At 44.9% G+C, this 27,971-nt stretch overlaps 1 protein-coding gene across 1 annotated transcript; it reads left to right on the top strand.

Annotated features, from left to right (window-relative positions):
- The first annotated feature begins 2,074 nt into the window (after nt 1-2,074).
- LOC137562008 (zona pellucida sperm-binding protein 3-like) lies at nt 2,075-20,956 on the top strand. Its single transcript, XM_068273351.1, has 8 exons — nt 2,075-2,610; nt 9,391-9,509; nt 15,188-15,291; nt 15,367-15,544; nt 15,622-15,742; nt 15,841-15,932; nt 19,424-19,554; nt 20,733-20,956. The coding sequence occupies exons 1-8, from the start codon at nt 2,131-2,133 to the stop codon at nt 20,954-20,956; spliced, it is 1,449 nt and encodes a 482-aa protein (XP_068129452.1). The 5' UTR covers nt 2,075-2,130.
- Nucleotides 20,957-27,971: the final 7,015 nt, after the last annotated feature.

Genomic DNA, 27,971 nt, shown 5'->3' with positions numbered 1-27,971 from the left:
TGGTTAAAAAATGCAAAAGCATGAAAAATGCAAAGCACACCTATAAAGGGCATGCAAAAGCACAATTCCAATTCTTTCCTTGTCCAAAGACTTTTATCGCATGTGTGTTCGCGTCTTCAGGCCCTTTTCACACTTGCATTGCAATTGGGCTTTGTGTTACTCTGTTTTACCGCAGGGCAACACAACGATAATGCAAGGCAATGGGGCCCGGCACACTTTCCGTGTAGCTTTGCACCAAAAGTTATCGCAAGGCCGCCGCATAGTCAACGCATTAATGGGCAACTTCAGCAATAGAAGTAATGTAAGTTAATGGGCGATGATACCTTTTAAAAAGGTTGGCGGTTGCGTTGTGGCGTGCATGCGCGGAACAACAGGAATACGACAGATCTCCAGGAATCCCCCTGACATACTTTCTATCCAGCAGGGTGTACGTCACTTGGTGAGGGGCGGCGAAGGGCATGCAGGGGGCATGCGAGGGGTGGAGCTATGCATATGACCTTGTCGGTACACTCTACCGCAGGGTCGTACATTTGTCATTTTTTTGTGTTGCGGTGGGATGCGGCAGGAGCATCATATCCCCACCGCAATACAAAAATTTGATGTAAAACTGGCCTTAAACATTCAATATTGATAAACATTGCAATGCAAATATTCTCAGTTTGCATGCACATAACACTACTTTGTGCAGCGCCATGGAAAATGTTGGTGCTTTATAAATTAATAATAATAAGGCCAGCTTTCCACAAACCGTTGATAGGAAGTGAAATGACTCTCAAACTCTCTCAACTGCTCACTGCTGCCTAGTAACTGCTTGTTGCTGCCTGGTAATTGCTCACTGCTGCCTGGTAACTGCTTGCTGAGCACACAGCTCAACAGTCCGTGGAAAGGAGGCCTAATATTCACCCTGGAACTGAGCCAAAGAAACCTTGCAGCTCCTGCATTTATTTTGCTCAATGCAATGAGATGCAAATAATTGTAATTTGGGGGTAGGAACACACTAGGCAGAAACGCTAGCGTTGTGGAAAACACATTGAAAATACACATAATGCAAGTCAATGGGCTGCATGGAAAACGCATAAGGTTGCGTTCTGCAATACACTTTTTTTAAAAGCGCAGGACTTGCTGCATATTTTTCCAAAACGCTTCTAAAACGCACATAATGAAAGTCAATGGTGACGCAGAGGTATTGCGTTTTACTGCATTTTTTATGCATTTGTATACTTTTTTATGTTTTTTTTTTTTTTATAAAACCAAGTTTGATGATGTATTTCCGCTTCCTGTTGACTTCCTTGTGATTTGCATAAAACGCATAAAAAGCCACATGCAAAACGCATACAAAGCATATATGCAATTCATATATGCAAAGCGCACACGCATTAAAACACACACAAAACGCAAGAAATACGCATGTGTGGGGAAAAATGCAAAGGCACAGAGAACGCAAGGAAAGCGCACTAAAAAACGCACAAACGCATAAGCAGCAAACTGCTGCCTTTCCTGCACTGCCTAGTGTGTTCCCAGCCTGAGGCAGTGCTATGCAAATTTTGTATGCAAATATATGCAGCTTAAAACTAGACCAATCAAATTCTGCTGAGGTGGGATTTGATTGGTCCATTTTCAAGCTGCATACAACATTTGCATAATCCTGCTTGAACAAAGACCTCTTTTCCACGAACTGTTGATAGGCAGTGAAATGCCTCTCAAACTCTCACAACTGCTCACTGATGCCTGGAAACTGCTTGTTGCTGGCTGGTAACAGATCACTGATGCCTGGTAGCCACTTGCCGAACACACAGCTCAACAGTTTGTGGAAAAGAGGCCTAAGGCCTCCTTTCCACGGACTGTTGAGCTGTGTGCTCAACAAGCAGTCACGAGGCAGCAACAAGCAGTTACCGGGCAGCAGTGAGTAGTTGTGAGGGTTTGAGATGCATTTCACTGCCTATCAACAGTCTGTAGAAAAGAGGTCTAAATTATTTGCATGTCAATGACCATCCCTAGTCAGGAGATCATTCAGCTGGCTGTGACGAGTGTGAATTGCCCCAGCAGGGGGAGGGGTTATCAGTTGATGGGAGGGGTATAAAGAGAAGGCCTCTGCTCCTCCCTCATTGTGCTGTTTCTCCTGCAGTCAGGATGGGTCTGGGTGGAAGTAGATGGTGCAGTTGGCTGCTGGTCCTGACTCTGGTCTATGGGCTGGGGTATGGCAGTGCTAGGGATGGGGGCTTGGCCAGAGACAGGCGGCAGCAGGATTGGTGGAGGGAGTACCAGAGGTTCTCACCTGCTCAGGGCTCTGCTAGAGCTTCTGCTAGGGACTTTGCTCGCCCAGTGGTTGGGTTTGGCTCCAGAAGAGGTGGTTCTCCCTCTGGGTGGGGGTCTAGCTTTGGTGGTCTCCCCAGGCAAGCAGTGCAGCAAGTGTCTCAGTCTTCTCCCATCAGCCTCCAGTGTGGAGAGGATGTCATGGTGATCAGTGTGAGCAGGAATTTCTATGGCAATGGGAAGCTGGTGAAGCCCTCTGATCTGACTCTGGGACCCCAATCCTGCCAGCCCACCTCCCAGACTGCTGATACTGTCGTCTTCCAGAACGCTCTGCAGGATTGCAGCAACCCTGTCCAGGTAACCCCTCTACAGCTTCTGTTCCTTTAAATATGATTGTGTGCTGCGTAGTACCATGAGGGCCCGAGCCCACTAATGCAGCTGTCTGCTTTCCAGCATCTGTAACACTGATGTGTAACTGAAAAGTGGACAAAACTGCATTAGTTGGCTCAGGCCCTTTACTATTGTCTCCCAATGAGGAGTCTTCAGTCTGCCTTCACTAGAACAATCATTAGTGATGTGTAAAGGTGGCCATACACTGATAGATTTGACCATCCGATTTGTTGAAGTGTGCCACACACTAGGAATAGATTTCAGAATGAAATCCATTGAAAATTGATCTAAATGCATTACTGCACCATTAGCAGGGGTGTAGCAATAGAGGTTGTGGCTGCATTGGGGCCAGAGGGGCCCTGAAAGGCCCTCCCTCAACTACAGTATTAGCTTTATATTGGTCTTGTGTTCATAATAATCACTTCTATAGATACTTTAAATAGTGGTAATCATTAACAAACTGTTCCCCATCCTCCTTCTTGCACCTCCGACACTGTAGTTGTCCTTGGCAGGTTTTGGTGCACCTCTTATCAATTGTTATGTACAGAGGGATGGGGAGGGTGGCGTCCTCCTTTGTAAAACTTGCATTGGGGCCCATAGCTCCTTTGCTATGCCACTGAGTGACCATTAGATTTAATGCAACTCTAAAGGCCATTGATGTGCTGCTAGCAGCAGATTGCCCTAGATTTCCCATCCTGTCAGATGAAATTGCTTGAAATCGGCTGCTGATCGATCTAGCTTTTTATGGGATCAATTGTAGTGTTGGGCGAACATCTGGATGTTCGGTGTGGTTCGGCCGAACATGCCCCTGATGTTCCGCATGTTTGAGCCGAAACCCAACCTGAACATGTCCCTTTGGGGCCCCTATAGGGTCCCAGCATAAAGGGAGAGCATGCCGCCGGGGGGGGGTCGGAAATGCCCCCCTCCCCGCTAAGCTCTCCCTTTTGCCGGTTCCCTATAATGTTAAATTTAAGCTCCCCAAAAGTACCTGAGGAGGAGGGCAGGAAGTGGGCAGCCAGAGATGCTAGGCGCTAGTACCATCTGGTACTTCCGCCCTCTCGACGCACTTCCTGTTTACATTTGAAGTCGCGTCAATAGAGCGCAGAAGTACCGCGATGACGCGTACGAGGGTACGCGTCATCTACATGACACATACCCTCGTACGCGTCATCGCGGTACTTCTGCGCTCTCTTGACGCGACTTCAAATGTAAACAGGAAGTGCATCAAGAGAGGGCGTAAGTACCAGATGGTACTAGCGCCTAGCATCTCTGGCTGCCCGCTTCCTGCCCTCCTCCTCAGGTACTTTTGGGGGGCTTAAATTTAACATTATAGGGAACCGGCAAAAGGGAGAGCTTAGCGGGGAGGGGTGGGGGGCATTGACACCCCCCCCCCCTGCGCTCGGGGCATGCTCTCCCTTTATGCTGGGACCCTATAGGGGGCTATGTTCGGCCGGACACGGCTGTGTTCGGCCGAACAATGAAGGCCTGTTCGAGTTCGGGCAGCGTGCCCGAACACCCTCCCGAACACCATGAGGTGTTCGGGGGGTGCCGAACAGGCCAAAATCCGGGCGAACCCAAACAGTGGCGAACACTGTTCGCCCATCACTAATCAATTGCTGAAATCTACCAGTGTATGTGCCATTTTAGTTTCTGAACATGGAAACCTTCACTGATCGGACATGTTGGATTTAATCGGATCGTAAATAGAAACGTTATCGTGTAGAGTAGGCTTTAAGAAGGCAGCCTATTTATCCATCTGACAGGCAGCTGCTAGTATTAAAGAGAATCTGTATTGTTAAAATCGCACAAAAGTAAACATACCAGTGTGTTAGGGGACATCTCCTATTACCCTCTGTCACAATTTCGCCGCTCCCCGCCGCATTTAGAGTAGTCAAAAACAGTTTTAAAAAGTTTGTTTATAAACAAACAAAATGGCCACCAAAACAGGAAGTAGATTGATGTACAATATGTCCACACATAGAAAATGCATCCATACACAAGCAGGCTGTATACAGCTTTCCTTTTGAATCTCAAAAGATCATTTGTGTGTTTACCTTCTGTCCCCTTCTTCTCTCATGCACTGAACATTACAGGCTTCCTGCAGACAGCTCTGCCTGTGCCTGTGTTTGTAATTCCTCAGTATGTGTCAGCCAGCTACTTTCACAGCCTAACAAAGGATTTTTATCCAGCTCTCTTCTATCACTGATAAGATAGCAGAGAAGCTGCTGGCTTATGTAAATAAAACACACACTGGAGTGTGCATAGAGGAACAGACCAGCACGGAAGAGTTGGCAGCCTTCCAGACACAGGCCGACAAGTCTGACAGGGGAAAGATACATTGATTTATTACAGAGACCGTGATAGTACAAAGTGCTGCAGTGAGCCAGAACAGATTAGAATAGGTTTAGGAACTTGTAGGATGGTAGAAAAAAACGTTGTAATTTTTGTTACAGAGTCACTTTAAATAAGATCAGTTTCAATTTCCTGAGTTGGTGGGAGACTTGGTCAGGACTAGGGATGATCAAAGACATGCAAATATTTTCAAATTCATGCAGATTCATTTTTATGCAAATTTGCAGCTTGAAATGGATCAATCAAGTCCCACGCAAGTCTCCACTGATTGGACAATTTTTAAGCTGCATAAAAATGTGCATGAATATTTGCACCTCATTGATCCTTCCTAGTCAGGGAAATGTTGCCTTTTAATTGTTAACTCTCTGTAGTTTAGCAATTACTTGAGGGAGTACTCTGGGAAGTTTTTTTTATTTTTTTAGAATATGTATGCATAACTGGGTGGAGCTACAAACAGCAATCAGATTTCCCCCATTCAAGTCAAAGGAAAAAATGTAAAAGGCTGCCATTCTCACAGGAATCAAGCCACAGTCCCCACACTTGGCACAGTTGGTCACTTGGTGACCGAGGTTACAAATCCAGGAAAAGTGGGCGGAGCATAAAACAGCCAATCAAATTTCAGTTGTCATTTTAAATGGGAAAATGTAAACTGCAGCCATTCTTAGACTGTTAATCGCAGGGTTCTCAAACTTGGCACACTTGGTCACTGGGTGAATGCGATTTTAAGATTCAAGAAAATGGGTGGAGCCTACAACAGCCAATCAAAATTCACCTTTTGATTTTCAAGGGGAATATTTAACATGCTGCTATTAAACTGTTAATGGCAGAGGCTTCAAACTTGCTACAGTCATTGGGTGACTGGGGTCCAAATTCACTAAAGGGGCGGGGCCACATACAGCCAATCAGATTTCCTTGGTGGATAAACTGCTTCCATTGGCACATTTTTGATGCCAGGAACCTGACGGCTCACAAACTTGGTCATTGAGTGACTGTCAAGGTTACAAAAGTGGGTGGAGCCAAAAACCACTTTTACTGGGAAATTATAAACTGCAGCCATTCTTACATCGTTAATGGCAGGGTTCTCAAACTTTGCACAGTTGGTCATTGGGTGACAGATTAAGATTTTGGAAGGTGGGTGGAGTCTACAACAGCCAATTAAAATTCATTTTTTTGAGTTTCAAAGGGAATATTTAAGCTGCTACCATTCTCTTATACTGATAAAAGCAGATGCCTCCAACCTGGTACAGTTGGTTACTGGGTGACTAGGGCCCAAATTCAGAAAGGTGGCAGAGCCACAAACTGCCAATAAGATTAGTTTTTTTAAAAAATTGAAATATACAAAGTATTGATACCAAGGACCCCAAAGCTGATAAACTTGATAATTGAGTGACTGTATGTCAAGGTTAGAAAAAGTGGGCAGTGGCAACAACTACATTTTTAACATGGCAGGGTTCCCAAACTTTACACAATTGGCCACTGGATGACTGAGAAGAATATTCAGAAATGTGGGTGGAGCCTAAAACAGCCAATCAAAATTCACCTATTGATTTTCAAGGGGAATAATATTCACATTGCTACCATTCTTACACTGTTAATGGCAGAGGCCTCAAACCTGATAGTCAGTCATTGGGTGACTGAGGTCCAAATTCACTAGAGGGGGTGGAGCCACAAACAGCCAATCAGATTTGTCAATTGATTTCAGCCATTCTGTTATTGGCAGGGTTCTCAAACGTTGGCCACTGGGTGACGGACTAATCAGGAATGTGGGTGGAGCCTACAGCAGCCAATCAAAATTCACCTTTTGATTTTTTTAAGGGGAATATGGAAACTGCAGCCATTCATACACTGTTAATGGCAGAGGCCTCAAACCTGCTACAGTCGGTTGTTAAGTGTCTGGGGTTCAAATTCAATAAAGAGGTGGAGCCAAAAACAGCCAGATTTCTTTGCTGGATAAACTGCTTCTATTAGCACAATTTTGATGCCAGGAACCCAAAAGCTCACAAACTTGGTCATTGAGTAGTGACTGTGTCCAGGTTACAAAAAGTGGGTGGAGTTGAGAACAGATTTTTCTGGGGAATTGTAAACTGCAGCCCTTCACTGTTAATGGCAGGGTTCTCAAACTTAGCATAGCTGGTTACTGGGTGACTGGGAATAATCAGAAAAGTGGGTGGAGCCTAAATGCCAATCAAAAATCACATGTCGCTTTTCAAGGAGAATATTAAAATTGCTGCCATTCTTGAACTGTTAATGGCACAAGCCTCACACCTGGTACAGTTGGTAATTGGGTCACTGGGATTCAAAGTCAGAAAAGGGGACAGGGCCACAAACAGTGAATCAGATTTGTTTAATTTCATGGGAAATTACAAATTGATGCCAAGGACCCCAAACCTCACAAACTTGGTCATTGAGTCCAGGTTACAAAAAGTGTGTTAAGCCAAAAACAAATTTCGCTGGGAAGTGTTAACTGCAGCCCTTAAACTCTTTATGGCAGGGTTCCCAAACTTTGCCCAGATGGTCACTGGGTGACTGATTAATATTCAGTGAAGTGGGTGGTGCCTAGAATATCCAATCAAAAATCACCTGTTGCTTTTCAAGTGGAATATTTAAATTGCTGCCATTTTTACACTGTTAATAGCAAATGCCACAAACCTGCTACAGTTGGTCATTGGGTGACTGGGGTTCAAATGCTGGAGAGGGGGTGAAGCCACAAACAGCCAATTTGATTTGTTTAATTTCTATGGAAATTACAAATTGATACCAAGGACCCCAAAGCTCACAAACTTGGTCATTGAGTGTTTGTGTGTTAGGGTTAGAAAGCCAACACCAGTCAAATGCATACACTGACAATGCCGGGTCATCAGTAGGCGGAGACAAATACAAATTTCACTGGGAAAATGTAAACTGCAGCCATTCTTACCCTGTTAATGGCAGGGTTCTTAAACTTTGCACAGTTGGTCACTGGGTGACGGATTAATAATCAGAAAAGTGGGTGGAGCCTACAAAAGTGAATCAAACTTCACCTATTGCTTTTCAAGGGGAATGCTGCCATTCTTGCACAGGCCTCAAACCTGGTACAGTTGGTTATTGGGTGACTGGGGTTCAAATTCAGAAAAAGGAGACACAAACAGCCATCTAATTTTTTTTTTTTTTTTTTTCATTTCAGTGCAAATTATTGATACCAAAGACCGCAAAACTCACAAACTTGGTCAGTGAGTAATTGTGTTAGGGTTAGAAAAAGTATGCAGAGCCAACACCAGCCAAATACATCTCCGGGCAATCAGCTAGTGGCTGATATAACAGGCATGGGCATTTTATTTGGAGAAGTTTCCTTCAAAAAATCTCCAGTAGGGATGATCAATGTGATGCAATATTTGTCTGCCAATATAACAGCTTGAAAATGGACCAATCCCATTTTGCAGCTGCGCTTTTTTTTTTTTTTTTTTTTTTTTTTTTTTTGCATCCCATTGCTCATGCCTACTCAGCAGTACAAGCTTGTAGTCCTCTCCAGCAGTCCATCCTCCTGTGTGGACCCTTCTGATGCTGTGGTTACTGGACACTGCATGGCCACCCCCACATGTGGGCGGGTACTACTAGCTTGTACAGTCTTGCTCCTCCTATGGTGGCAGAATACTGAGAGGCCACACTGAGATCCCTGCAAGGTGCCCATTAATGATACAATCTTTGTTGTACAAATCTATGTAGTAGAAGGGTAAACGGGTGCATTAGGCAGTTCCTCATATGATTGTACTTTAGAAGATCTGTAGCATTGATGGGCATCTTTAGCTTAAGCTAGGCATAAGTAGGGTTTGTGGGTTTAGTCTTGCAGCCCACTAAATTTACTCTGCAGTCATGGCAACAGTATTAGAGTACAGGCTGACTAAGGGCCTGCTGAGCTGGGACTAATAACACCTGCACTATTCCACTTACTGTCAACAGACCTTCAGTTTCCCAGTTGGCAACACTGTGTAATGGAAGCTTGGTTCACATTGGGCCACAGTGAAAATGGCCCATTTGGGGGAGGGGGGGGGGGGGAGCAGTGCCCTGCTGCCATAGAGAAGCATGAGATCAGTGTGGTCTGGTAATAGAATGCCTCTGATTTGCTAGTGGTGGTCATGTGCTGGAGCGGGATGTGATCTCAGTAAATCGGCTTTGCAAAGCTCTATCAGCTGTTCAACAAGTCGCATGCTACTCCATGAGTTCCTAAACATGACATCACTACTTCAGAATGCTGAGTGTACAAACACAGCAGTGATGCAGATAAGAACTTGGTGCATTTCCCAACTTCTGATGGACGGACCAAATGATATATTAGAGCTTGGGAGGCGGTGCTTTAGTTCATCTGGCTTGAGTGTTCTAAGGGTTTATAAACATTGACATTTTGTATTTTCCTTACAGATGAGTCCAGACTGGGTCATCTATTCTACCAGCCTGTCCTACATCCCAACCGCCTCCAGGGATGTACCAATCATCAGGACCAACTCTGCTGTGGTCCCCATCCAGTGCTTCTACCATCGGTGAGTTCTATACTAGCCACTCTTTAAAGGGAAGGTTCACAGACAATAAAAAAAAATAAAATGCAAATCCACTTACCCGTGGCAGGCAGGAGGTGCCCTCGGCACCGCTCCACAGGTGGCCGACCTGGCCAGGTTGGGCTTCTTCTGTGCTCCATTATCCGTTTCACACTGGTGCGCTGATGTCGTCAGAGGTACTGCGCAGGCTCAGTAGTTCTGAGCCTGCGCAGTACAGCCCGGAGGACGTCCGATGACAGCACTTGGGTGAAAAACATAATGGAGCGCAGAAGAAGTCGGGTTGGCCACCGGGAAGCGCCAGGAAAGTGGATTTGGTTTTGTTTGTGTTTTTTTTTTTTTTTTTTTAAATTGTCCCTGAACCTTCCCTTTAAGACAACAAATTCTACAGCCATTTGAAAGCTCCTCCTTCCACCCAATGATTAAGAACAATTTCCTGACAAATTCCACATTACTCTTTATTATTATTTTTTACACATACAAATATAAATAAACACTCCAAGCCTATGAGCATTTCAGGGCATGCTTTTCACCCTCTTTGCATAACTAGGGTTATACAGGTGGCAGCCATTAGCAATTTCTCCTTTGCCGGACACCACCTACTCCACCAGTTTGCCGGATTATTTGCTGGCAATATGAAAGGAAGGGAGGGGTTTCTCCAATAAATGGGAAATATTTTATATTTGTCGTCATGCAGCTGAAAAAGGCTGCTATTATAATTTTAATTTTTTTATTTCTGAAATCATGTATTTTTAGTTTGGGTCCACTTAAAGACAAATCACTGCATTACACACCGCTATGGCCCATCAATATGACAAACTTAGTTAACCCAATCCTTCCAGAATGGCTGGACTAACACATGGTAGATCAGGTTTGGTCACATATGGCCTTCGTGTGGGTGCATTGAACAATGGTGGAATATAACAGTGACCTGAATATATATTTACATTTATAAACTATCCCTAATCCAATACCAGCCAACCGCAGCAATGTTGCTATCCTAGTTGAAGAACAATCTGGGATATGGTGAAGTTTGTGCAGGTAATGTCCTGGCTGATGTGGCTATGACTGAAGTAAGGAACTCAACAGTGCCCTCAATTATACCACCATGGCACCCTATTAGTCCTGTTTAAAGTGACAGCACAAGTGTTGACTGCCAGCAGGTGTGGGAAGACTCAAGAAAACTGAGCCAAGTAACTTGTACAATTTAACACAAACCTACCAGAACAAATGACTGTTGCCTCCTAAAGAGAAACTGTGACAAAAGCATGAACTTCATCCCAATCAGTATCTGAAACTCCCTTGCTCAAACAGATCAGGGGGCTTTCTATGGCTGGTATTGTAGTGAAACTCCTCCCACAGTGTCAGGACCATGGTGCTGACATCACACTGTGGGAGCCTTGTTACATTGTGGGAAGTAACAGCTGTTTCCAACTGCCAAAAATCAGGCAGCAGCTTCTTCCCCTGACATCACCTGGCAGCAGTAAAAATGTCACCATGTGATGTCAGAATGTAAATCGGGGAAAGATTTTTGCCATGAGCAAACACTGACAAAATCATTCACTTATATTTTCACTGGGGTGACCTTTGCTTACAAATTGTTAAAATTATGTTGTAATGAAACCTCTAGTTAAATGAGTTTTGACCAGATGAGTCTGTTCTGCAAAGCTTTTGCTTGCTGCACTGGTTAATGGTAACGGGGACTGTCAGTTAAGTACTAATGCTCAAATGCCCAATGCAATCTTATGCATCTAGAAAATGAACTGAGCCAGTACACTAGCAACTGCATTGTCCATATTCATGCTGTATAAACTTGCCTAACCCTTTAGCAGCCAATTTACAGGCTTGCATGTGCTCCAGGCCAATCTTAGATTAGCACACTTAATGTATTGCTTTCTAATTAGTACTGCTGTAAAGTGTATGGCCAGTGCCACTTGTCACTAAGGAGCAGTGTGAGACAATAGGACTTCTGCTTTCAGTTTCTATATCTTCTGCTAGCAGAGATCAAAGCATTCCAAGAATTTACAGCACAACTTCTGCTGACAGAGGTAAAAAACAGTGCACTTATCTCAAAAGAGAACACTATTGAAGCTATTAATGGCATCTCGCCTACCATCCCTGGTGTCAACTGAACAAAGGACCGCTTAAGATGTCTGCCCTACTAAACCCCTGCTACTCCTGGGAGGGGGAAATGGCCAGAACTAAACCTGTAAATCTTGTCCTGAACTGTTCTGCTCAGACCCACTTCCAGCTCTTGCTCCTTAGACTAGTACAGATCACTGAATCTTCTGCCAGGTAGATTGGCACATAGCATCTGTACTGAGGCTACATTCACAGTGGGACATTGCATTATAATGCAATAAAGTTGTAACGATTGCGGGTTTCTATTTCCGTGGTCAGCACACAAGATGCGCGCTGACACAGCGGAAATCCTCAAAGCGTATAGTTAGTACCCAGGTTAGGTGCAATGAACCGGTAAGGGGCAATTCCCACCAGCAGATGGAGCTGTGGAGTGCAGACGAGCACAGCCTCTGCACGGCCACAGATGCCAGCGGGAATTGTATGAGCAGGAGCAAGCAGGGCAGAATAGCCCTCAAACGAGAGCTAGGAGACAGGATTGTGTCCCCAATCTAGTCGCCACCCAGCGACAGTGAGCACACATTGGCAGAAACAAGAGTGGGAACGCAATCGCAAGAGATGCGATTGCCAGAAGTGACAGAAGGCAGAGTACGAGCAAAGGCACAGCAAAAAACAATAAGATAAAGAAAATAACAAACGCTAGCTAAACACGAACACCACACTCATTTGCAACAGCGAACGCGTTTCTGCACGATCACTGCGCGTTAGGTGCCCAGTGATAAGCGTGCCACCCTAACTGACCAATGACACACCAACATGAAATAGAGAGCGCTTGCTAACGGTTACCTCACCTAACCTACAGCAAGCGTTCGTATCAGACCAGACAGGTGGGGCTGCCAGTAGCAACCGCTGCTCTGGCTAGCACCCCTAAGGCAGAGATACAGAAGGAGGCACTGCCACTACCACTAGGGCAAGTGCGATCCAGACAGATGGAGCAGCCAGTAGCAACCGCAGCTCTGGCCTACACTCCCAGACAGAACGATTCCCTGTCAACCGCCACTGGCGACAAGGCAATCGAGACACAGAAGGAAGCACTGCCACTACCATTAGTGCTAATGCAATCCAGACAGATGAACAGAGGGGGCTACCAGTAGCAACCGCTGCTCTGGTTAGCACCCCCAGACAGAACGATTTCCTGTCTACCGCCACTGGCGATAGGACAATCGCAACAGACAGAGGCAAAACTAATACAATATGACTGCACTAGAGGGAATGCCTAGTACAGTCCCAAGAATTACTCTTAAGATAATCTGTAACAAACAGGCAGGGCTGACACTCAAGGAGTGTTTAGCAGTAACAAACCATTCAAATGACCAGCAAAGGCTTCTGGGAGAACATGGTATTTATACTGCCAGCCTTCAAAGGAGGCAGCTAGGCAATCTGCATAACAAATGTATGCAAATTCCTCAGCAGCAGAGCAGGTCTGAAACTTGCAAAGCAAAGACAAGTCTCTTTTCCAGAGACCTGCAGCCCTCAGACTTAAAGGGAACCTTAACTGAACGGGGGGTAAAGGGTTTCAATTACCTGGGGCTATTACCAGCTCCCTGCAGCAGTCCTGTGCCCTCGGAGCCGCTCTGGATTCTTCCGGTCCCCCGCTGTCACTTAGTTTCGCTTTTGACGACTCACCAGTCGGCCGGCCGCCATGCGTATTATTGGACGCATTCACTACTGCAACGTGCACAAAAATACACATTGCCGCATTCCGCACGCATAAATATGCTGCAATGCGTATTTTTGTACGCGGTGTGGTCCGCAACAGCGTTAATTGCAGTAGGGAATGCGTCCAATAATACGCATGCCGGCCAACTGGTGAGTCGTCAAAAACGAAACTGACAGCGGGGCACTGAGGATTTCAGACCGGCTCCGAGGGCACATGACTGCTGCAGGGGGCTGGTAATAGCCCCAGGTAAGTGAAACACTTTACACCCTGTTCAGTTACGGTTCCCTTTAAGGAATGGTCAAACAGCTGTCTGCCCATGTAGCCAGCTGATCGGATCATTACAAAAGCTTAATAAAGCAACACAAAGTGGTAATGAACATTAACCTCCTGAGCGGTATGGACGAGCTCAGCTCGTCCATCACCGCCGGAGGCTGCCGCTCAGGCCCTGCTGGGCCGATTTTCCTCAAATAAAAGCCGCACACGCAGCTGCACTTTGCCAGCCGCGTGTGCTGCCTGATCGCTGCCGCTCTGCGGCGATCCGCCGCGAGCAGCGGCGAAAGAGGGTCCCCCCAGCCGCCCGAGCCCTGCGCAGCCGGACCAATCAGTTCCGGCCAGCGCTAAGGGCTGGATCGGAGGCGGCTGACGTCAGGACGTCGGCTGACGTCCATGACGTCACTCCGCTCGTCGCCATGGCGACGAGGAAAGCCAAAAAAGGAAGGCTGCTCATTGCGCCCTTCCTTGTTTATTCTGGGCGCCGGAGGCGATCGGAGCGCCCTCTAGTGGGCTTTCATGCAGCCAACTTTTAGTTGGCTGCATGAAATAGTTTTTTTTAATTAAAAAAAAAACCCTCCCGCAGCCTCCCTGGCGATCTCAATAGAACGCCGGGGAGGTTAAGGATGCATTGCCATCATGTACATAAAAATGAGAAGTATAATTTCATGTACCTAGTAATGTGTACATTACCATAATGCTAAACATTACAATACAATGCTAATGTTGCACTGTGGACATCCCATAGGCTTAGCATTGCAATGCAGTAAGCTGCATTGAGGCCCAGTGCACACCAAAAACCTCTAGCAGATCCTTAAAATGCTAGAGGTTTTTGAAGCAGATTTCAGAGTGATTCTAGGTGTGTTTAGAGTTTTTTTTTTTTTTTTTTTTTTTTTTTTTTTTTTACAGTTAGGGCCCGTTTCCACTAGAGCGAATCCGCATGCGGATTCGCATAACTAATACAAGTGGATGAGACTGTTTCCACTTGTCAGTTTTTTGGTGCGTTTTTCTGCACAGTAGGGCCTGCAGAATTCGCCTGCGTGTGGAATGCAGGCGATTCACAGGCAATGTATTTAATAGGGGACAACGCACATGTGTTTTTTGCCGCAATTTCGCGTGCGAAATCGCACTAAAACTAATGTACATTGAGCCAGGCAGTGACATGGTTAAAATCGCTGATAGCCTGCCTATGCAAAATCGCGGCAAAAATCGCATGCTGAATCGCATCCGCATGCGATTTTGTCAGCGGTGGAAGCCCAGCGATTCGCACCGCACTAGTGGGAACTGGCCCTTAATCTGTTACTGAACAGCTTCTGTAACATATGCCTGGAAAACCACTCTGATCTAGCGGTTTCCACTTTCCTATACTTCTAAATGCTTCAGCCCCCCGAGTTTGGGTGAAAAACAAACCGCTCTGGTGTGCACCAGCCCTAAGACTTTATAATGCAGCTCTGCAACATCCCACTGTGAATAAGCCCTGATAGAAGTTTCTAGATACTTTTTGCACTTTCAAGTTTCTGGGTAGGTCTAGCATGTTCATGAAAAGTGGATCTATGGAATTTTACACATGGCTTAAGCTTTAAATCTGTTTTTGCAGGCACAGCAATGTCAGTAGTGATGCCATCAAGCCAACTTGGTCTCCATTCAGCACCACAGTGTCCAGCGAAGAGAGGATGTCCTTCTCCTTGAATCTGATGTCTGGTAAGTGGAGTTGAGACATGAGATGGGATTTGGTGGACATTTTGGCTACTTCTGATTTATTTACTTTCTCTATAGATGACTGGAATAGTCCAAGAAATTCAATAACCTTCCATCTGGGTGACGTAATAAACATAGAAGCTTCAGTGGAAACACAGAACCATATTGATCTGATCCTGTATGTTGACAGTTGTGTGGCCACACTATCTCAAGATCCCACCTCTTCTCCTAACTATAACATCATAGCAGCCAATGGGTAAGATTTGGGTAATACAGATGGAGGGGCTTCTGTGACCTTTGCTCCAGCTACAAATACTCATCCATGTTCTTTAGGTGTCTTATGGATGGTATGCAAGATGATGCCTCGTCGGCTTTCAGATATCCAAGAATCACACCTGACAAGCTGCAGTTCTCAGTTGATGCCTTCAGGTTCTTGAATGTAGACCAGTCAATGGTAAGGAGTTATCGTGCTGCTAAACCCCTATGGTCAACCATAGAATCAAGCAGGCAGTTTGTAAGGCTTGTTTACTAATAGGAAACTTCCTATTTCAGATCTTCATCACCTGTTATCTAAGGGTGGTTCCAGCTGACAAAGTGCCAGACTCCATGAACAAAGCCTGTTCCTACAGCAAATCTACCAGCAGGTGAGGAGAGGACTCAAACAACTTGAATTTCATGTCTAATAGGCAGATGGGAGATTCTCACAGCTGAAGATTGTAGAGTACCACTCAGCCATTTAACTAGTGCTTTGAGGGCAGAGGCGGGACAAGGTCCTCCAGCGCCCAAGGCTGAGACACCAAAGTGTCCCCATCCCTCCCACCCCAGCCGTCGCACACTGATGTCTAATAGACTAAGAGGCGCCCCAGGGGCCCCCAAAACACCTTATTCTGTTATCTGGCTTGCGGTCACTGCCATGTATACCCTTTTCCTGTTTCTCTCTCTCTGCTTCAAACACAATAGGGGAATGATAGCTGAGTGAGTTGTGCGCCCCCTCCTACACTGCGCCCTGAAGCTGGAGCCTCTCTCGCCTCTGCCTCGGCCCGGCCCTGTTTGAGGGCACAGTCATGTAATAGTGCATGTCAGGCTTGCATAGCTGTGCTGCTCATAGCCTATGTAACCTTCTTGTTTCTGATTCTGGACTGGAGCACCTCAGACCTTATCCTGCATGTCCATGCTGTAAAAGCTTCTCAAGCAGTCTCTTGGCTGTTTTGCTCAAAACAGGACTGTTTGACCAAGTTGGTCAACTAGCTCAGAAGCTCTTGCCTAGATGCTCTTAAAGGGAAGCTTTAACTGAGAGGGATGTGCATGTTTCCTCAACCACTTCAGCCTGAGAGCAATTTTCACATATAGGCGCTGCTCCTATTCATTCGCCAATAACTTTATTACTACTTGTCACAGCTAAATGATCGATATATTTTCTTCAGGACAAATTCAGCTTTTAGTGTTTTTAGTAATCCCCTTATTTTTCTATGCATTTTAAAGGGAAAATCAGGGAAAAAATTGAAACTATCTCCATTTACATCCATTATAGCTTTACATTAAACAGTGACTATGTTAAACCCACACTTTATTTGCTCATCCATTCTGGTTATTACAACATTTAGATTATGTTCCTAGCACAATGTATGATATTGTATTTGGAAATAAAGTTGTCTTTTCTGTTTTTGCTTTCTCGTTGTACACTATCAATGATTGCAAGGCCTTATTTTGAAAAGTAATAGTAATATACCCTCATGGCATACAAATTTAAAAAGCCAGGTTCCTAAGGTGACAATGTTTCATATTCTGTCACTTTGTTTTCATTTTACTAGTATTTTATTTTGGTAAAGAATATGCCTTTTTTTTTTTTTTTTTTTTTTTGATTCAGTTTGTCTAAATACAGGAGACATGCTCCTCAACCCTAAAACCCTATCCTACTAATCACGGGTAAAATGATACCACATGTCTCTTGTAGTGTTGCTAAAACTTCCCCAAGTTTGTTCATGGTTCTGAAAATGACTTTTTGTCCGACTTTTTGTCCGACTTTTTGTCCGACTTTTTGTCCGACTTTTTGTCCGACTTTTTGTCCGACTTTTTGTCCGACTTTTTGTCCGACTTTTTGTCCGACTTTTTTTGTTTGACTTTTTTTGTTTGACTTTTTTTGTTTGACTTTTTTTGTTTGACTTTTTTTGTTTGACTTTTTTTGTTTGACTTTTTTTGTTTGACTTTTTTTGTTTGACTTTTTTTGTTTGACTTTTTTTGTTTGACTTTTTTTGTTTGACTTTTTGTTTGACTTTTTTTGTTTGACTTTTTGTTTGACTTTTTGTTTGACTTTTTGTTTGACTTTTTGTTTGACTTTTTGTTTGACTTTTTGTTTGACTTTTTGTTTGACTTTTTGTTTGACTTTTTGTTTGACTTTTTGTTTGACTTTTTGTTTGACTTTTTGTTTGACTTTTTGTTTGACTTTTTGTTTGACTTTTTGTTTGACTTTTTGTTTGACTTTTTGTTTGACTTTTTGTTTGACTTTTTGTTTGACTTTTTGTTTGACTTTTTGTTTGACTTTTTGTTTGACTTTTTGTTTGACTTTTTGTTTGACTTTTTGTTTGACTTTTTGTTTGACTTTTTGTTTGACTTTTTGTTTGACTTTTTGTTTGACTTTTTGTTTGACTTTTTGTTTGACTTTTTGTTTGACTTTTTGTTTGACTTTTTGTTTGACTTTTTGTTTGACTTTTTGTTTGACTTTTTGTTTGACTTTTTGTTTGACTTTTTGTTTGACTTTTTGTTTGACTTTTTGTTTGACTTTTTGTTTGACTTTTTGTTTGACTTTTTGTTTGACTTTTTGTTTGACTTTTTGTTTGACTTTTTGTTTGACTTTTTGTTTGACTTTTTGTTTGACTTTTTGTTTGACTTTTTGTTTGACTTTTTGTTTGACTTTTTGTTTGACTTTTTGTTTGACTTTTTGTTTGACTTTTTGTTTGACTTTTTGTTTGACTTTTTGTTTGACTTTTTGTTTGACTTTTTGTTTGACTTTTTGTTTGACTTTTTGTTTGACTTTTTGTTTGACTTTTTGTTTGACTTTTTGTTTGACTTTTTCATGTGACGTGGTTCATAGCTTTAGGGCCGGTTCACACGGACGGCAGGCGGCGTTGGGGCGGCCAGGAAGTCTCGTCGTCCTGTGACATCCCGTTCAGTGGCGGTACAGAGATCGTCGCGATCGGCGTTTCTCACGCCGGCTAGCCGTCCCTGGACGTTGCATGTGGCTTCTAGGGACGGCCAAAACGATGCGTTAAATCGGGATCAGAACGCCGCGTTTATGTAATCGACGGTAACCGCGCAATGCTAAACACTCCTATTCACTTGAATGGGAGTTTAGCCGATGGGTCCCAACGCTTGACGGTAGACGCCGCCAAGCGTCCATGTGAACCGGCCCTTAAGAAACACCAACATGTATTTAAAACTCGTCACAGTTAAAATGATACCACATGTGCCTCATTTAGTAGCAAACTGGTGGTGCACTGTCCACAACACTGGACAAATATATTCGTCCAGTTAGGCTTAAGTGGTTTTTAATACCAGTTGCCTAGCAGCCCTGCCAGATCTCTTTAGCTGCAGAAATGACAATCGCACATCTGAAACTTGAAGCTAATCCAGTCTGACTTCAGTCAGGGCACCTGATCTTCTGCATGCTTGTTCAGGGGCTGTGGCTAAATGTATTAAAGACACGATCAGCGGGAGAGTCGGGCAACTGGTATTAAAAGGAGAAATCCACATCCTTCTCAGTCTAGGTTTTCCCTTTATCTCAAACAATAAGACTCAGTAATATAGCAATGGGGGAAGCAGAGGTTGTGACCACACCAGGGCCCTTGGACTAGAGGGGCCCAACCTCAAATGCAATACTGCCTCTCTATTGTTGCTGTGCTGGTAATGACTCCTATGGATGCTTTGAAGAATATATTGACAAACTATTCCACTGCCTCAGCTTACACCTCTGATGCTGTGTATGACCATGGCAGGTTTGTGGCTCACCATATTGATACTGCTGGGGGAGAATCAGCAATGTTAAACTTGCATTGGGGCCCAAAGCTCCATAGCTGTTACTGCTCATAGTTCTTCACTTGAGATGTTTTGTGGCTAACACTGCCATAATCTGTTTCAGCTGGACTCCTCTAGAGGGCTCCAATGCAATCTGCCAGTGCTGTAGCACAGGAACCTGCAGCAGTCCTCCTCCTGGCCAGAGCAGAGGATGGGGTGGAAGACCAAGACAAGGGAAGAGAGACCTCTCAGCTGGTAAGTGAGCTCCTACACTGACTCTCATGAGTTGTGAACCAGGCAATCTGTACATCCACTTATGGGTCTTGATGGAAGCAATGTGGCCTGGTCAGTCATGAAGCTAGATGACTCCATGTCATAGGGTTTGTACTGTAGTAGGTTATACCTCTAGTCCAGGTATGTTAAAGTGAACCTCCAGACTAAAAATCAGCAGCACTGAAAAGGCTTGGTGTTTATCAGGTTCACATCAGAACATTGTTTTTCATACCTAAGCCTAATTTTTAACTGTTTAGAAGCTAAGCTCCGTACCATCAAACTGCACTGGCATTTTTTCCCTGATGCTGTGCAAAGCATGATGGATTTTTTTTGATATTGTTGCCTAGCATCTGGGAGGGATGATCAGGACAGTTGGAACGGTCACCTCCTTTCAACCAAAAAGATGGCTGCCCCATAAAATCATAAGTTTGCCTGTTATAAAATTAGGTGGGTAAGATTATATAACCTATTTAACGTAACTTAATGTCAGTTTGTTTAGGCTGAAGTTCCCCTTTAAGACCTGGTAGTGTGTTCACTGACACAATGTATTCAACACTTAAAAAAATGTATAAGGGAAAGTGGTCAGGAATCCTTTGGTATGTAGATGGAATATTTCCTGAAAGCATGGCCAGCCTCTCTCCATGCCCTAACTCTGACAGATCACTCTACCATATAAACAAGGGAGAAACTGACATGGCAGACTCATAGTATCAACACTTGGATGTTTTTAGTACTTCCTAAACCACTGCAGATGTACTTTTTACACCTTGTGAATTTCTCTCAACATTTAACTTGGCCCAACTTTATCACGGCAAGCTAGCTGGAAAGTATCATGTCTTTAGTGTCTAGCCTTATTGCTTGGGTATTTTCACATTGCCTAAAATGAGCATGTGCTTCCACTAGTGATATAGTTGCATTGGCTGGATAGTATCAGGTTAAGAGCTTTGACACAGACCAGGGTTCACTTCTCAGCTCTTCCTGTTAAGTAAGGAGTCCCTGGGCAAGATTTGCTAACTCTACAGCCTATAGAGGATACCCTAGTGGCTGCAGCTCTGGTGCTTTGAGTCCACCAGGAGATGAGCACAATATAAACGTTATCTTGCACGTTTACTTGTGGTGCATGTTTGGCACTGATACTAACACTTTGGTTTTTCAAATAGGTGCCCAGAAGGAATCTGAACAAATGGTGACCACACTTGGACCTCTGCTTATCATTGGACCAGAAGCAAGCCGTACTTTCATGGTGACTGAGGAGTCTACCCCTGTGGAACTCTGGGTGTTGGTGGCTACTGGGGGTTTCAGCCTTCTAGTTGTCCTTGTTTGTGCAGTGGTCATTGGCAAGTCTATGAGAAGACCACAGTATGCTGTAGCCATGGAAAAATAAACTTTGCTCATTTAACCTGGTCTCTTGATGGCATCTTACTTTCTGCTCTAACTCAAATGTTCTGCTTATCAATAGTCCTAGGTCAGTGACTGCTAACCTTGGCACTCCAGCAGTGACCACTACAAATACCATCATGCCTCTGCCTCCCCAAGTTATGCTTAGAGCTGTCACAGTATTGCAATGCCTCATGGGACTTGTAGTTCCACCACAGCTGCAGTGCCATGGTTGGCCATCACTGCTGTGACGCAGGCAACAGATGCTCCTGCAGGGGTCGCAGGGTAATTGCTACACCCATGCCTTGGTGGACATATCTAGCTGTAACTACATGGTAGCCAGAAACAGATTCTACAAAACCTAAACTTTGCAGCACTAAGACTGACAAAGCATGAATTACATTTCTATATGGCATAGATCGAGATGCAGGCTACATGGTAAGTGGTAATGTTACTGCAATGTCATTGAGATGAACATCCACATGATCACATGTAAAGGGTATGCAGCTTATCTCTAATCGGCCATAGATGCATTAACCCCTTGCCGACCGCCCACAGCCAATGGGCGGCGGCAAAGTGGACGCCGGAAGGACCGCAATACACCCATGGGTGTTGGGTCCTTTCGGCATGCCGGGGGAGCGATCGCGTCACTGGTGCCACAAGCTACCCTGGCAACTGCCTCCACCCACCCATGACAACCTGCCAGCCATTCAAAAGCACTGGCGGGTTGTTAACCCCACAATCGCCGCATACAAAGTGTATAATACAGGCTGCCTCCTGCCCTGGTGGTCTCGGTGTCTGAGGGACCACCAGGGCAGGCTGCAGCCACCCTAGTTTGCACCAAACACACTGATCCTGCCCCCCTTCTCTCTGATCGCCCAGACCACTGTTTGCACCCATCACTCCCCTAATCACCAATCAATCACTCCCTGTCCTTATCTGTCGACGCTATTTTTATTTTAGGTCCTAACTGCCCCTGGGGGCTCCTGATCATCCCCCACCCCTCAGATTCTCCCCAGACCCCCCCCCCCTGTGTACTGTATGCATCTATCCCCCTGTAATAACCCACTGATCACCTGTCAATCACCCCCTGTCACTGCCACCCATCAATAAGCTCCTAACCTGCCCCTTGCAGGCAATCTGATCACCCACACCATCAGATCGCTCTCAAACCTGCCATCAGATCACCTCCCAAGTGCATTGTTTACATCTGTACTCTCCTCTAAACACCCATCAATCACCACCTGTCACTGCTACCCATCAGATCAGACCCCTATCTGCCCCTAGGGCACCAATCACCTGCCCACACCCTCAGACCCCAGCCCTGATAACCTTGCCAGTGCATTGCTTGCATCTATTACCCCCCCCCCCTCTAATCACACCTTGAGACACCCATCAATCACCTCCTGTAACCCCCCCCCCTCCCCCCCCAGCACACCTACTCATCAGATCAGGCTCATGATCACTCAGCCAAACCCTCAGATCCCCTTCAGACCCCCTTCCGATCACCTCCCCAGTGCACTGATTGTATCTATTTTCCCCTCTAACCACCCCCTGAGACACCCATCAATCACCTCCTGTCACTTCCTAGCATTCCTATCCATCAGATCAGGCCCAATACAACCTGTCATCTAAAAGTCCACACTGCTTATGACCGGTTCCACAAAATTCGCCCCCTCATAGACCACCTGGCGTCAAAATTTGCAGATGCTTATACCCCTGAACAGTCATTTTGAGGCATTTGGTTTCCAGACTACTCCTTACGGTTTTGGGCCCCTAAAATGCCAGGGCAGTATAGGAACCTCACAAGTGACCCCATTTTAGAAGGGCACCCCAAGGTATTAGTATGGTGAGTTCATAGAATTTTTTTTTTTTTTTTTTTTTTTCACAAGTTAGTGGAAAATGACACTTTGTGAAAAAAAAAATCAATTTCTGCTAACTTGTGACAAATAAAATCTTCAATGAACTCTCCATACTACACGGAATACCTTGGGGTGTCTGCTTTCTAAAATGGGGTCACTTGTGGGGTTCCTATAATGCCCTGGCATTTTAGGGGCCCTAAACCGTGAGTAGTCTGGAACCCAAATGCCTCAAAATGACCTGTGAAATCCTAAAGGTACTTATAGGAATTTGGGCCCCTTAGCGCAGTTAGGGTGCAAAAAAGTGCCACACATGTGGTATTGCCGTACTCAGAAGTAGTATAATGTGTTTTGTGGTGTGTTTTTACATACCCATGCTGGGTGGGAGAAATATCTCTGTAAATAGGGGTAGGTGTGTGTGTGTGTGTTCTCCCACCCAGCATGGGTATATGTAAAAATACACAACACATTATACTACTTCTCCTGAGTATGGCAATACCACATGTGTGGCACTTTTTTGCAGCCTAACTGCGCTAAGGGGCCTAAAGTCCAATGAGCACCTTTAGGCTTTACAGGGGTGCATACAATTTAGCACCCCCAAAATGCCAGGATAGTAAACACACCCCACAAATGACCCCATTTTGGAAAGTACACTTCAAGGTATTCAGAGAGGGGCATAGTGAGTCTGTAGCAGATTTTATTATCATTTTTTTTTTTTTGTCTCAAGTGTCATTTTCCGCTAACTTGTGACAAATAAAATCTTCTATGAACTCACTATGCCTCTCAGTGAATACTTTGGGATGTCTTTCCAAAATGGGGTCATTTGGGGGGTATTTATACTATCCTGGAATTTTAGCACCTCATGAAACATGACAGGGGGTCAGAAAAGTCACAGATATTTCAAAATGGGAAAATAACTTTTTTGCACCATAGTTTTGTAAACGCTATAACTTTTATCCAAACTAATATACACTGGTTTTTTTTGTTATCAGACATGTAGCACAATACATTTGGACAAATGTATACAGAAATTTTACTTTGACAAATTTTATCAGTCAAACATTTTTTGACAAAATTCATGTCTTTTTTTGATGAATATAATAAGAAACTCGCAGCAGCAATCAAATAGCACCAAAAGAAAGCTGTATTAGTGACCAGAAAAGGAGGGAAAAATCATTTAGATAGTAGGTTTTATAACCGAGCAATAAACTGTGAGCTGTAGTGGTCTGAATGGGAAAAAGGCTCTGGTCCTTAAGGGGTAGAAAGACTGTGGTCCTCAAGTGGTTACGGGATTGGTCTCACTTATGCTAGGTACACACATACAATCTTCTGGCAGATTTGCCTGCCAGACTTAACATCCAATCTAAATGTTTTGTTTTTCCCCACAAATGAACAGAAATTAATTGTAAAATCAAAATTCAGATCAGATATGTTGGCATAATATGGCAGGTAAAGCTACCAGAAAGCTGTATTGTGTGAACCTAGGAAGTACAAAAACTAGCACTTGCAGTTTGCATAAGCAAATATGCAATGCTTCTGCTAATGACTGGTCCGACGGACCCTCCCAGTGGGCGGATGTTCAGCTGTCAGTCGGTCATGCTGTCAGCAGACTGATAAGGCTGTGTCTGAACAATATGCTGAGCAGTCCCCATGCTTGATCCCTAATTACCCTGTGAATAAGATCCAGATTGCAAGGCCTTTATTCAGGGCTGGCCCTAGACTTTTTACCGCCTGAGGCAAACTTTGAAAAAATGATTGCTGCCACCACCGCCGAGCTGGAGGGGTAGTGGGCAGGACGGGGGTATTGGGCCTAGCGGCGGGGAGGGGGGGGGTCAGACCCTTCCCCCCCCCCCACCCACCCACCTTGCATGGGTCTCTCGTCCTCCGCTCCCGTCCAGCCTTAAATAGATCAGAAGCGCTACTCGTAAGAGGCAGTGGGCAGGGAGGACTCACCTCTTCCTCGCTCGATCCAGCGTGCGCTCCACTGACGTCACTTCCTCAACGCCGTCCACTTACAATACAGTGGGTGGCGTTGCAGGAAGTGATGTTAGTGGAGCGCACGCTGGATCGAGGAAGAGGAGTCCTCCCCGCCCACTGCCTCTTACGAGTAGTGCTTCTGATCTATTTAAGGCTGGAGGGGGGAAGGGGTCCGACCCCCTCCCCATCCCCGATGCTAGGCCCAATACCCCCGTCCTGCCCGCTACCCCCTCCAGCTCGGCGGCTGGTTCCCTGCACCCACTGACGGGCGGATGCCGCCCCTAGAAATGTGCCGCCTGAGGCAAAAGTTTCACCCCGCCTCATGAGCGGGCCGGCTCTGCCTTTATTATACAACTTACCCCCCCCCCCATATGCTGTTGCACACCGTCCCACTTAGGGCCTGTTTCCACTACACGCAGATTGGATGCAGAAAAAGTGACTAATTGCCTATGGGAAAATCTGCTTCAGAAAAATCGCGTTTAGTTGAAACAGGCCCATAGGCATTCAATTTTTTTTTCTGCATCCAATCTGTTTAGTGGAAACAGGCCCTAACTCTTTCCTTAGAAAGAGAATGCATCAGAAGCCTTGTGACATATCTATATAGCACTGTAGGTGGTGAGTCCTCAGATCATAAAATAGGTTAGTGGTGACCCTGGGCTACAGTGAGAGGTGTGCAGTGATGGCACTATACGTCAAATACAGGAAGTGACTTCATTGCCCACTTCCTGCATCATGAATTATATGCTCCCTTAAACACCTCCACTGTCGCCACACAGTGAGTGCACAGACAATGCTGGCATATTGCTGGCCAAGCTTGCCACTGGCATGTTGTAGGAGACATTGCCTGTTCATAGTAATTGCCCTCATGCTACATGGAAGTGGTAGAATTTGGCCAATCCATGATTGGATGTGTAGACGCCCTAATAGGGGTGTATTTATAAATGGGTTGAAAGCAACTGAATTTTAGCTGCCCACCCAACTGTCATGTCTACAACTATCACATTCAGCACCAAAAGTCACAACCATACTTGTAAACCTGCATTTCTGATAGTGGGGGTGGCTGAATATATCTGCAAATGGGAATTTTGAGTATCCGACTACCACTTGCAGGGGCAAACCTATGAATAAACGATAGAAGACCGAGAGCCCAATATAGTGTAGTATGTATTAGTAGGGGGTGGGATGTATTATGATATGTAAGTAATATACTCACAAACCAGGGTTGCCTCCAAAGCAACCACTGTTCAGGCAGGTGGGGAGAATAAGCCTGTCCCCACTCAGGATTAAGACGTCGCTCTCTGTGGATAGAGGAAACTGTAGGGTAGATCACCCTTCCACCAAGGGTGGACTTCTGGATACGCAAAGGTGTACAGAGGCGCCGGAAGGCTAAAAGTAGCTAAAAAGTTTAAAATTGTTCTGGTTGCAGTGGTGGACCAACCAACCATAAACAGACATAAAGCTGTCAATTTTCAAAACATGTACAGTTTATTCAATTACTCCCATAAACAGAGTCGCAACGCGTTTCGCAGGCAAGAACCTGCTTCTTCAGGCAATAAAAGACAGGAGCAATACACAGCGTGTAGTCTAGATGATGCTTGGCACCTCTGTTAACAGAGTTAAATGTGACATCATCTGAGCCATACCCCAAGCCTACAAATTGATCAGCATGTGACCCACCTCATTGATTAATAATCCATTGCTTTATAACCTACTTGCAAAGAATGTAATGTTTTGTAAATATCGGCTTTGTTTACCATTTCTGTCATCTAACGGTCAGAGCAGTTAGATCTGATAACCCATTATGTGGCCTTCCACAAGGAACAGGTTCCTTGTAACTGACTGCATCATTTCTTCTCCGAGAGACTCTGCAAATCAAGTTCTTTGACTAAACGCCGTTAAAACAACTGAGGCCTTTCATTCTAACAGTCACCAGGGACCAAAATCCAATTTTATACATCCAAGGCTTGAAGGCTGAACTAGCATGCTGTTGCCTGCAGCAGGCCACTAGGTGGTGTCCTTACTTTAGCTACCTGTAGTGTCATAGCACCACGATAAAAATGCATACATCACAATACTTTTTTTTTTCCCCTTGCAAAGAAATCTTGCACAGGTATTGGCAAGAAACTTGTGTTTGGATTTTCTCCATGACATACACCAGACCACACACTACTGGCAATACTCATGGCTGGTGAACCATAGGGGGGCAATTGCTCAGGGGATTAGAGCCAGTTTTGTGTCACTCATGTTCCCTGGGATCTGGAGGATGATACTGAACTTTAAACAATACCAGCTTCCCGGCTTTCCTGCTGATTACAACTCTGTGTAGCCATAGACACTAAACCACATGCAGATCAGATGTTTGACTATTAGATGCATGCTTGTTTCAGGTGTGATTCCGACACTGCTGTAGCAATAATCAGGATACCAGGAAACTTTATTTTAACCAGTTTGGGATCACAGTAAGTAGAATCCATGCCGCATGTGTGGCTCTAAGGACCGGTTCACACAGATGCTTTCCCTGCGTTTACTACCAACATTTAGACACAACATTAGGATCTACCGCCGTCCCATTCAAGTGAATGAGCATTCCGGACAAGCTTTTTGCGCTCTGGCGGGAGATCCTGGCGTCCCATCTTGAAAGCGACATGTTTCTGAGGCAGTAAACACCAGGAAACAAGTGTAGGGATCCGAACCACAAGCCTTGAAGGCTTCCCCAAGCTCTGCAGACATCCATGAGAACTAGTCCTGAGGCCCCATACACACGTGAAAGCGCAAAACGCCAGCGATTACCGCCGCTGTTTTGCTAGTGATTTTTCCGCAATTTCACGGGGAAAAAATCACTGAACACTGCAGTCATTTTCCCGCAATCCCGTTTAGCGCTTCTATAGCACTGAAACGCGATCACCCGGAAATCGCCTGAAAATGGTGCAGGCTACGCGTTTGTGTTTGGCAATTTGCATTAATTGCCAGCGATTAACACAAATCTCCCAAGTAAGAACGGGCCCATAGGGTTTTATTACACTAGCGCTGAGCGTTTTGCCGAAATCGCCGGCAAAGCGCTGTGGTGTGAATGGGGCCTGAGGCTGTAGACACTGAGTGCTTTCTGGGAGCTTTTTTGACCATCAGTACTTTCTGAGCGCTTAGAAAAAGTGCTCACAATCTATTCCCTACCATAATCATGCAAAA

This window comes from Hyperolius riggenbachi, chromosome 3 (genome assembly GCF_040937935.1).
Source record: "Hyperolius riggenbachi isolate aHypRig1 chromosome 3, aHypRig1.pri, whole genome shotgun sequence".
Lineage (NCBI taxonomy): Eukaryota > Metazoa > Chordata > Amphibia > Anura > Hyperoliidae > Hyperolius > Hyperolius riggenbachi.
The sequence above is the reverse complement of the archived record's forward strand: the minus strand, read 5'-3'. Positions and strand labels throughout refer to the sequence as shown.

Coding starts and splice junctions, on each gene's coding strand:
- LOC137562008 (XM_068273351.1), top strand. CDS start 2,131: ATGGGTCTGGGTGGAAGTAGATGGTGCAGTTGGCTGCTGGTCCTGACT. Junction 15,545..15,621: donor AACATCATAGCAGCCAATGG/GTAAGATTTGGG, acceptor CATGTTCTTTAG/GTGTCTTATGGATGGTATGC. Junction 15,933..19,423: donor TACAGCAAATCTACCAGCAG/GTGAGGAGAGGA, acceptor AATCTGTTTCAG/CTGGACTCCTCTAGAGGGCT.